The sequence below is a fragment of the Mesitornis unicolor genome, unplaced genomic scaffold, assembly GCF_000695765.1.
Source record: "Mesitornis unicolor isolate BGI_N332 unplaced genomic scaffold, ASM69576v1 scaffold17525, whole genome shotgun sequence".
In the NCBI taxonomy this organism is placed as follows: Eukaryota; Metazoa; Chordata; class Aves; order Mesitornithiformes; family Mesitornithidae; genus Mesitornis; species Mesitornis unicolor.
The window spans coordinates 26,521-38,042 of NW_010184983.1; the positions used below are offsets into that span (position 1 = coordinate 26,521).

Consider the following 11,522-nt stretch of genomic DNA (forward strand, 5'->3'; position numbering starts at 1 on the left):
GAAAGAGCTTGAGAAACAGGCAGTGGCAGGACACCATTACAAACTGTGGCTGAGTCTGAGGAAGTGAATGTCTTTTCTGTTGAGAGCCCCTGTAGTCCTCAGGAATAGTTAAGAAACTAAGGGATGGAGATAAGAAAAGAAAGCAGCTTTGTCAACCCCAGGGATTAAAAAAAAAATCACGAGTTGAGCCCTTGAACAGTATGAAATTGGCTGAAAAAATATCATAGCTTTGGAAGTACTTTTATTTGCTCTGGGTTTTGAGTCTTTAGGAAGCCATCACTTCACATTTTCGAGCTTTCCTCTACCACCTGGAGGTTAGAAATTTCATTAAAAAATACAGGGGAAGATGCTCCTGCAATCATTTGACTTCAGCCGTTAACCCTTCAAGAAGATCCCCATAAAGCTGAGGGTAAGAGTGTGATTAAAAGACCAGGTTCCCTCTGGTCTGAAGAGGAGAGGTGTCTCTTCAGCCTGCAGTCCAGGCATCATAAAACACAGTCACTGCCTCATCATTATTAGTGTTACTAGAGACAAGCTGCTTGTGTCCTTTAGGCAACTCTGTTGCACTGTCAGAGGCCTGGGAGGTGCAGAGCACAGGAGCCAAAGGCTCTCCAGGTTGCAGCCCATGGGGAACACAACAAGCAGAGCAGCTGAGCCTGCTGCCCGCCGGCCTCCCACAGCCCTTCCCAGCCTCCACCACCAGGCGTCTTTCAAGCAGTCGGTCACAGCAGCAAATCCAGGGGAATGAAGCGTGCCTATCGTCGAGATCAGGGCCCTGAACTCTGGTTTTTTCCCATCTCTTTGTCTTCATGGTACCTTTCTACGAGTTGTTTTGAAACAAACTCTTTGGTGTGAGTCTCAGGCAGCCCCCAGCACCCCACCTTTGGGGGAGGGAGCAGGAGTGCACCCAGTGTTGATTTTGGCATGCTCTGGTGAACTGGTGGGTGTGCAGCTCCTGTGCTGCACGCTGGAGAGGAGGAAGCCCATCTTCAGACTGCATGTTGTTCGTTCAATGCTCTTCCCACAAGCTAAATGATTCTAAAGAGACCATAATCTCATCGGTGATGGTGTCTTTTAGCAGACAGACGTTCTGAATTAATGTGTGTGAACAAGAGAACCATATCCCAACTCTACAGGCCTCTTTCAACCTTCCTTTCTATAGAAAAGATGTCCAATTGTGTGGGCTGGAGATGCTCAACACCATCCTGCAGACTCCTAGTCTGGATGTCCAGCAGAACGTGGTTGCAGGACAGCCGGCCCTGTACCCCAGGAGGTCAATTTTAGCGCCAGCTAAAAAAGAAATCATCTGATGACTCTTTCCGTGAGTGCCTTGTGCCTGATGAAGGCAAACCTCCTAAAAAGACAACTGGTCTGGCTTTGAGGATGTCAGGAGATGGAGTGTCCCCTCCTGGTCCTAAAAGAGAATTGCACTACTACAAAATCTCAAAGGAAACGCTGAAGCAGGTTTACACGTGAAATGCCGATTCTGCGGCAGAAATGCCCAAGGTGAAATATTTGCATCAGGATGTGAATGTCTCCAAATTTATTGGGGATTTTTTCTCAAGCTGCCTTTAAAACCATCTCTCCACCTCCCTTTAGTACATGCTACTAAACCTCCACCTTTCTCATGCTAAAACAACCAAGTTCTAGTTAAAGACTGGTCATTCATGTGTAAGATCAAGCTCGAGTGCTGGGGTTGCAGAAGTCAGAGCAGAGCCAACTCCTCACATGGGCATGACAACGTTGCCTGTAAGTATTTCTTCAGAGTTGGTGCTGGCAGGAAGGACACAGACTTAAATATCTGCAATCCTGAAAATGCTGAAGAGCACCGTGGTGTTCTAACACGCTGGGCTCTACCTCCCAGTGGTCACTAGCATGTCGTATAGAGAAGGAAGAGCAACATGAATGTCACCAGTCACAAAGACAATATCCTATGTGACTTTTAAGCCATCAGTCTGCGACTGACCTAACTCAGTGAGCATTTGGTCCTCAAACAGAGAATATGCCATAAGTTCGCAGGCACAGCCACTGTCACTGCTGCATGGGAAACAAAGCAGGCCCTCCCGAACCTCTCGACACCTCAAATGCACTTTATAGCCAGTGTTTCTCACTCAAAATACCTATTTGAAGACATGGAAGCGTCACAGGGTTCACTAACCAGAACATGGGCAACACATTCACTAAGCACTTGCCACACTCATCAGTCCCAGACTCTCAGATCCTATGAGCAAGGTGCTGGGAAGGCACAGCCGGGCATAGTGTCTCCTTGCATCAGTCCCTGGCTCAAGGCAGCGAGTTGTTCAGAGTGAATGGGAGAGGCTTAGGGCACATTATCTTCCTGACCCCATGAGCCACATATCAAAGTCTTTATAAGTCAAAGAGCCACAAAAATATACACTGCGCTGCAAAGAGAAAAAGTAAAAGGAAGCTCTGGGAGGCATCTGTAAGCAGGAGACAACAGCAGGTCCCCAGAGGTTGTGTCTTGTGAGAAAGGGTTGAGGCTGAGCATGCAGCTGGGTGCTAAGGCACCTCAGCAATGTCAGATGAGAGCCTGTGCTGGCTGGCCTCCTCTCACACCTGGGCATTCGTGTCACTCAGCAGCTCCTGTGACAGCCCAGCCCGGCTGCTGCCCACGTGGCAGAGCCTTGGCATGGGAAGCACACCAGAACTGGTTCTGAGCCGGAGCTGTAAGTGCTGGAGCAGAGAGGCTTGTGCTGCTCTGAAGGCACAGAAATAGCAGTGGCTGTTCAAGGTGGCTGACGATTAACCAATTCCCACACCAACTGCTCTGCTCAGCAGCCTCCATTTCTGCTGTTGTGGTCACAAGGAGATAATACTAATACGAACACAGAGCTGACACAGACAGACACAAGGAGATCACATGAACCTGCTCTGGAGCAGTCTGTACATCCCCTCCTTGGAAGATCCTATCCCAAGCAAGATCTGCTCTGAAACCCACAGTCTGTAATTGTGCACATGAACTCTCATGAACTTCAAAGAAGTCAGTGGGACTGCACAGATTTCAAACAAGTGTGAAAGGATAAGCAGACTCCCACTGTTTAGTGAGCCAAAATGCATTGTGCAAACAGTCTGATTCTGCTCTCACATCAGTTTTGCATCATTCCAGCTCATGGTTTTCAGTAGTAACCCTCAGCTGACATCCACGCAAGTGTTGGAACAAAAATAATGCTTATAGTCATCTTTCCTCATTCAGTTGTTTCTCCACAGCAGAATTTGTACCAGTGCAAGGTCCATTTCTATGTTTCTGTTCTAGACATTCTGAGCATGGTAATGCAATGTAAAAAGGCTGCACGTGATATGCACAGTTCACTGCAATGCAATGCCTTTCACCCTGACCTCCACAGCCCCCCAGTAGTAAAGTGAATGGGAAGAGAATGATATTAACAGATTACCCCTTCACTGGTTTTCTGCAAATCTGAAGAAGTGTTTCTTGTGTCATTGCCTGCGTCCCCAGCATCAGAGCTGCTCTTATTTTCTTCCTCTTTGCAGTCCTTATCATCTTCATCTCCAGGAGATTTCCGTGACTGCTTGGAGGATTTCTAAAATGACCAACAACAAAGTTAACAAGTAAAAACCAAGCTTCAGTCAAAGAAAGACACCTTTGTAACGTATGTGGAATACTGTCTGGGGTGAAAAGTGTCTTTAAGGTGAAGCAGTTGGAATTACTGCCATCAATGAAGCAAAAGGAGAAATTCTGTGCTCAACACAGGTTGGCAGCACAACTGACTGTAAGAGACACAGTAATAGGAGATGGGTATTAGTGTTGGGTCACCTGTAGGTTTTGTTAGTTAATGAAACAGATGGTGTCAGCTTGACAAAAGTTTTGATTAAACACAGAGATGTAAAATGAGAATAACATTAGCAGAGCTGCTTTCCATACTTTTTTTTAGTGCTGTCAGCTTCAATATATTAACATTAAAGCCATGTGGAACCAATATATCTTTTCTGCTCCCTTTATGTTATGCAATTCTACAGTACAAAAGGATAAATTGTGGCATTAAGCCACCATTTTCCTAATCCTCTGTTTGCCCAGAGTCTTCTGGAAAGAAGATGGTAGACCAGACCCGAATTTCTAATGCAAAACACACAAAGGGGGTGAAATTACTTAATACATTATGTTCAGTGGATGAACCACAAAAACTTCTGCTCACCCCCAAACTGAACCTGGATGAGATTGTTTGCTTGCTTCTTTTCATTTCATTAGGTTTCAGTTTCAGAGAAGAATACCATGAATGTGAATCAACATGACTCTGCCACAATTCCCACAATTTTTTAAACAAAGTACAGACCTGGAGGCACACACAGAACCAGAGGAAGTGACTTTAATGCTGCTCCTGTTCACCCAGGTGACAAGTGAGAAGCGTATCTGAACCCCAAGTTGTCACCAGCCATTCTGAGGCAGTCTGAGACACACCGCTCCTAGCTTCCTCATCTACGTTGCTACTTAGATATTAACAGGTCAGGTAGGTACAGCAATGAAGGTCTTTTGTCTACAAACTGAGTGCCCTACTCCCTGCTTAGTGATTTACTTCTTCCTCTCTCCCATTCTGTATCCTGTACTGAAGTATTTTACACTCAGCTACATCAGGAGCAGCTGAGCACATCTGACCCTGCCATAGCTTATGGCACAGCATTTGGGATGCTCACAGCAGACTCACAGCAGAGACAGGAGAGGAAAGCTTGAATTCTCCCAGACAGGAACCAAACCTGATCAAACTCTCATCTCCCAGGAGGTACACTCCTAAGGCTTTGTTTTACTCTTCATGGGGAAACGCCTAAGACGATCAAACCTACCAATCCATCTTTGCATGGATTTTCTTTCCAGCCTTTCTGAACTCCTTCCCATACTTCCACCTCCTTCTCAAAGTGTGGGCACTAGAACAGGGCAGAGAATTTCAACTGCTGTTTCACCAAGGCTGCCTACAAAAGCAAGAGCACTTCCCTTTGCCTGTTTGAACACCATCATTATGGTACTGGACTCAGAATGCTAAAGGAAGGACAGATTGCCATGAGTATTCTAATTACAAATGCACATGGGTAACAGTGGAAAAACTCAGAAGATAACCTTTGAAGTGTAGGATTTTTTCCGTTTTGAGCCTGCTTTTTCATTCTTTCTTTTTCCTTTTCCATCCTCTTCTACTCGATCACCTTCCTCCTCACTGCTGGCATCTGCTGTATTTCCTCCTTCTCCCTCAGTTTCTGATGAGCTCTGTTGCTGAATTGCCTTTAAAATAAGAATAACAATAATAACATAAACAACAAAAATATCACTAAAATCTATTTCTTAATTTTTGTTCTGTACTGAAGACAGAAATACTGGCAACAGACAGCTTACACTTTAGTCATTATAGTCAGGAAGAGCTCAGTTTATTCTTGCAGTTATCAAGAAAAAAGGACTGCAAAGGCAATTTTCTCAGTCTCCACTTGAAAACAGTTATCAGATGCAGATTCTGGGATAGCATGTTCTGAAGGGTTTACACAGGAACAGAAGAGCTAACAAAAATGTGCTTGCCAGAGAACCAAGGGATGCTCAGGAGAGACCTGGCGTGTTCTACTTTGGGCAAACTATGGACACTTTTAGACTTTGGCTACAATAGGACAGACATATTCAGGAGAAAAGGTGGCTGCTACAAGTCCCCCAAAGGGCGAGTTCTCTGTGTTAAGAAAAAGCAAACCCTGACCAGAAGGCTGAGAGCTCTTTGACAGCCCATCTCCCACAGACTATTCACTAGATTTTTTTAAAATCCCCAAGTGTATGCAAAACATCTGTAGGGCTGAAAATATGAAACAGGAACTGAGAGGGGCAGCAGCTTGTCTGCAGGTGGTCCATCTCTCTGGTTTGTAAGGTTTTGTGCTAATAATGTAATAGGTGTTCGCTTTCTTTTGGAGGTGATTTCTGCCTTCAAAGGACCAGGCTTTTTTAATGGGAAAAGTTCTCTGGTTTTCTGCAGCCCACCAACTACTCTTCTCCCCCTCCAGCTTCTCTGACTTTTTGCTCCGGACATCCAACAGGGAGAGCTGTTGTACAGCGGCTACGATCTCCTAACAGCAGCTTAAACCTCCACCTTCTCACCCCTCACAGCTTTGGCAGTGGTGTCCTAGTGTTATAAATTACCAATGTAAAAATCAAAAGTGCGGTGACCTTAAGGTCTGTGTAGAATACACTGAACCTGATATAAAAATAAACAACAGAAAGAAGAAGTCAGAAATTATTCATGTTTATACTGCAGTAAATAAAACCTTCCATTTTTAATTCAACTAAATCTACTGCAGAATTTTCCACTTCACCACCCCAGAGTAGCACAGAAAGCAAAGGGCTCTGCAGTATGGTTAAAGTTCAGTTTGTCACGGAGTGCGAGACCACATTTGTCTTTACAGCACACAATTACTAAAGCTGCTAAACTTTCTAACTCCACCAAAACCAGAACCTTCCATCATCACTCACACAATGTTTACACTGACAAGAAGTCAAAGAAGAAAACGAGAAAGATAAGGAGGAACAGAAGTGAAAGTCATTTACCTGATATCCAGTAAACTTTACTCCAGGGTTGTTTTCTATTTCCCACAGGCCTTCATTAAATCCTTTTCGCTTGTTCGACTTCCCAAACTTATCTTTATATTCTTTATATGGGAAAAGGTCTTTGGGCCCCAGGAATGCACTGCATTTCAACAAAGGTAACATTCATAAAAGGGCTTAAATTCCTCCTCTTCAAAAACCCCCATTATTAACAGTGCAAATGTTTTCCCTATTCCTCTGCTCATTCCATAATTTCTTTTTCTTATGTGTTTGTTTGTTTATTTATTTATTTAACATACTGGCTTTGAGTTACTGCTGTGAGTCTGATTTAATGGACTGGCTCACCATTCTGATGTTTGATGTTGCAAAACCATGCTGGGTCTCTCTAGAAACAACTAAAACGAGTCTCATTTATTACATTAACTGCTGCTGGGAACTGGCACTTGAGCAGTTTAGGAAAGGGCTTATATGACGCAATTGCCCGCGATAGCAAGGGACCAACCTTTCAATCCTATGTGTCACAAATCCAGAAAGGCCTAAAAATACCACATGAAAAGTTACAGCATGTAAGGAGTGCCTAGAAGCCCTAAGACAATACTTATCCCTTGTACTACCAGACAGAAAAAAGCAGGGGCATTTATGGTTATCTACCCTGCCAGTGAGCCTGGGAGCTTCTTTCTTGGAATGAGCCCTCCACATGTCAGATTCTGTGCAAACACAATAACAATGTTCTCTTTCCCAAAAATCTTATAACTTCATATAAGACAAGAAACAATGGGTGAATATAGGCAATGAGTAATACAAGGAAACAATGAGACACACAGGGTGCTTGAGGCCAAATTGTTTTTTAGACAGCACAGCAAAGGAGGGATTTTGTGCTCTGCTGCTGCATAAGTCAGCTATGCACTGGGCCAACTAATTTCAGGCACAGGCAGCACAATGCAGGCAACAAGAATAATAATAAGAAAAGAAGAGTAGTGATTTATCCTGCTTTTTCTACATATTTTATCGTAAAACTCTAATTTCTTATATAAAATTGAAGAAAGCATAATATCCTTTTCATTTGGTATCTATATCTAATGTGTTTAGTGTGCTAAACACATTATCAATATCATGGTACTGGGATGGTTAATCATAAGTTAAATTAAAAACAGTGAAAGCAAAAGAAACCCCTTCATTCCCACATGGAAGATTCTATGTCACCAATGACCGGAGCTGAGCAAGGCACAGTGTCCTTCACTACAATCACTGTCCTACTTTCCTGATGATCTTTGCAATTAACATTAACTCTGTGGTCTCCATTACCACAGTGTCTTAGAGCTCCACCATTTCCAATACAGTTATTCCCATAATATCACCACGAGGTTTAGGGAAGTTCCCTTTTTCGCAGATGGGCTTCCGAGGCTCAGAGATTTGCCCAAGGTCAAACTCGAACTGACAGCAGAGTACAGAGGAAAACCCAACTCTCCTCAGTCTCAGTCTAACACCTTAAACACAGGATCATATTTCTTCCTTGCTGTAAACATTACTTCAGATTAATGCCTGATTTATGTCGATTCAACCCACCATTCACCAATGTGCAAAGTTTCGTTCACTTAAATCATCCCACTGGCCAAGAAGTTTGCCAGTACAGAGCCAACTGGTGGCAAAAGGCATCAGAGGAAAAAAAGTCTCTGGAGAAAGAGCTTCCTTTTAACTACACAGGAGCCAGAATGGCATCCACACAGTTGTCTCATTGAAAAATATCTCAATTATATTCCCACAAAGCCAAGAATGCATTTCTACCTGAAAGCCAAACAGGGATCTCCAAACTAACAGATGTCTCGTTAATATTAAAGGCTACAATAGAGCAAGGGTTCTGAATAAATTTTTATCTGTGCTTTTGCTAATACTAGGAGATGTCTCCTTGTTGCCAAAAATACATACAAACAGTTCTAACACAAATAACAAAGGAAAACCATATGAAGCTTACCATGAGCCACCTTAATTTAGCTCAACAGTAATGTATGAAAATGTTTCTATAGCCTTTTATGTATCGTAAACTCTGAAAAACTGTCTACAGCTTTGTTTGAAATATGTTCATTGCCACTGGGAGAGTATAACAGTTTACACTGCTCTGCTATAAAACTAAGGAGCTGCAATCTACAGCTCATTTTTAAGTTATGCTTTTTAAATTATTAAGGTAGTATAGCTACAAACTGGATGTTACAGTCAGATCATGGGCTAACAAAATCCCAAACACGAGAGATTAGCAGTTTGGGATTCATTAACTTCAGAATAAAAGCGGAGTGTTCCTCAAGAAAAATATTTCCATTGAAAAAATACACTTTGGCTTCTGATTTTGAAGCACCATAAATTTACTTGAACTCTATTCTTTTTAGATTATTTTGTGACAGTAGGAGTAAGGTCACAATATATCAAAACATCAGGTTGTTTCATTACAGCAATAGGAAGAAATATTTTAACTAAAGAGAGGCTAGTTTGATCTTTACTAAGCAGAAACTGCCCTTAAAGATTTTTAAACCAAAATGTGACATATCAGCTATGGGATTTATTATGTTCTGGAATAATGTTAAAATTCAAAAATAAACAATACATTTTTAATAAACCTTCAAACCTCTAAAATGTAATTTAAAATGTCATCAGAAATGATTTTTTCAGTTTTCCATTTTTAAGTATACTAGAAAACATGTTCCCTGCAAGTGGGGAAGGAAAAGCTTTAGAATTTAAACATTTAAAGCAAACCTGCACAGACAGCTCAGTTCTTCCATCACTTCTGAGAGGTCCATCCTACAATGTCCCTAGCACAGATCTCCCAGGAATATATATATATTTTAAAGCTATGTGAGGACTGCATGAGGCTCCAGGGTCTGCTTCCTTTCATTTCACAGACTACCAAGCGAGTTCTCACACAGGACACGAACCCGACCATGTCCAAATACAGCAGCCTGGGCTCTGCTATCGTGTACATCCAAGTGAAACATTTTTCCCCCTGCATCTGAGTTCAGATGACCCTTTAATACATTTATACCAACACTTCCCTTTACGGGAAACAGAGGCACTGGTTATTATTTATGCTGACCATCTATGCAGCAGTGTTTCCACCTACTTTCAGGTTTCGCTTCCATGTCTTAGTACAAATGAGTTGGGCTTACAAGACCTATCTCTAGGCTCCCAGTGGCTTCGGTCAGGATTTGTTCCAATAAAATCACTGGAGATGATGTTTGCTGCAGTGGAAGAATACATTTTCAAAGTAAAAGATCATGTCCATTCACTTACGTTTCATGAGTCCCAAAAAAGAAGATGGGGTATTTATTTGCTGGAGGCTTCACAGCTCCTTCAGGGAGTTCATCAATCTGTGAGACAGAAATGGAGAAAGGATTATTCCCAAATGTGCTGTCCCTTGTCCAAGAATCCCTACCGAGCCATGGAAGTGCTTGTGCAGGTATCCTGCACCCCTGGGAGGTCCCGCTGTGTGCTGGGGTGGGGAAGGGAAGACGCTGCTGATTTTTCAGGCACTCAGGTCATGCAAAGTCAGCATATGACAGAAACACTACAGGGAGACAAAGCAGGAGACAAAGTTTCAATGATTTAATGGGCATTATAATACACAAAGGCAATAAAATCAGGTTTGTTTAATTTAAGTGTTAACTTCAGATGCTGCCTCATCAAAGGCACTGAAGCCCAGAGGGCAATCCTGTCTGTCTCACACAGCCACCTAAATAACTCCTGCAACACACAGGGAACAGATGGCATCTCTGAGACTCTGCAGCCAGAAAACTGGACAATCTCCCATCGGTGCTTCCTGGTGGTGATGGTGGTACGCAGTGTGTAACACACAACACACGCCAGGGAGGAAGGCCTGGGACTCTCCTTCCCCTGCAGCACCCTAACTGGTCACTGCTTCCCTCTGTACTCCATCTCTTCTTTCACACTTCAGCCTTGGCCTCATATTTCTCAAGATACAGCTGCAGAGCAGCTAAGGGAGGGATGGTGAGGGTGCTCTCCTGAGATAAAGCCAGGATTGGGACAAACTCCTCAGGCTGAGCAGTGCCTAAAGCCCATCTTCCGATGTCTGCGTGAGAGCGCTGGTCGTGAGGCAGGAGGTTACGCACATGGCTTAGTCTTGTCCATATCTAATTTTTCAGTCCTCTGCAACAGAAATAACAGAGTCCAGGTGCCTACCCACATAAACCAGAAACACAGCACAGCTTTAAATAAGATGTAAGTGTCTGCCTTCCCAGAAATGGCACTTCTGAGCATATGTGGGTGTCTGAAATTAAGTGTCCAGAGAATTCTCTAGCTAAGAGGGAGCCTAATGAATCTACAGGGCAACACCAGAGCAGGTGAATGGCTCGCTGCCTGGGTCTTAGGCGACTCAATCTCAACATAAGCATGTTGTATTCTGTCAAATGTCACTGGAACAGAGAGCAAAGTGCTGACATGCCCATGCCATACAAAATCTGCTCTTCAGCAGAGCACGGGGATGGAACCTGCATGTTTTCACTCAGAAGCCCAGGCCCACATGTGCTTTCCTTCTCTTTTCCTGCCGAAGGACCCCAAACATTGAATTCTTGTTGATTAATAAACACCAGATTGTTTTCAAAGGATGTTCTCTTTCACTGTAAAGCATCTGCTGGCTACGTAGCTCTCAAAGGAGTACGAACTTTTATAAGAATTCAAGTCTTTTTAGTCTTCCTGCAAGGAGACCCATTGGGGACAGAGAAACCAGAGCCACATGTGGAGCTGTAACATCACAGGACTCCTTTCTGCAAAATAAATGGATGCCTATCATTTAGGCCTAAGTGGAGCTACACAAAAATCAAGGAATATAAGAGCACTTCCAACCCACTCCCTGTCTCTTTTCTGCAGCACGACTCAGGGCTGTGGATGGCGAGGCTCTGGCACGCTGGGTCGTGTGTTCCTGTGCACTCACTACCCAGCACAGGCAGAAGTGTCACACGCCTTCTGGGCACAGCGATTA

At 43.4% G+C, this 11,522-nt stretch overlaps 1 protein-coding gene across 1 annotated transcript in view; it reads right to left on the bottom strand.

The window, feature by feature from the left end:
- The window catches only part of LOC104540794 (hepatoma-derived growth factor-related protein 3), a gene marked incomplete at its 5' end in the record, with an annotated part of 14,945 nt that extends 5,051 nt beyond the window's left edge, over nucleotides 1-9,894 (bottom strand). Inside the window, 4 exons of the mRNA XM_010184679.1 lie at nucleotides 3,414-3,560; nucleotides 5,087-5,245; nucleotides 6,542-6,680; nucleotides 9,818-9,894. Coding sequence (XP_010182981.1) covers nucleotides 3,414-3,560; nucleotides 5,087-5,245; nucleotides 6,542-6,680; nucleotides 9,818-9,894 — 522 coding nt within the window. The remainder of the gene's footprint in view (nucleotides 1-3,413; nucleotides 3,561-5,086; nucleotides 5,246-6,541; nucleotides 6,681-9,817) is intronic.
- Nucleotides 9,895-11,522: the final 1,628 nt, after the last annotated feature.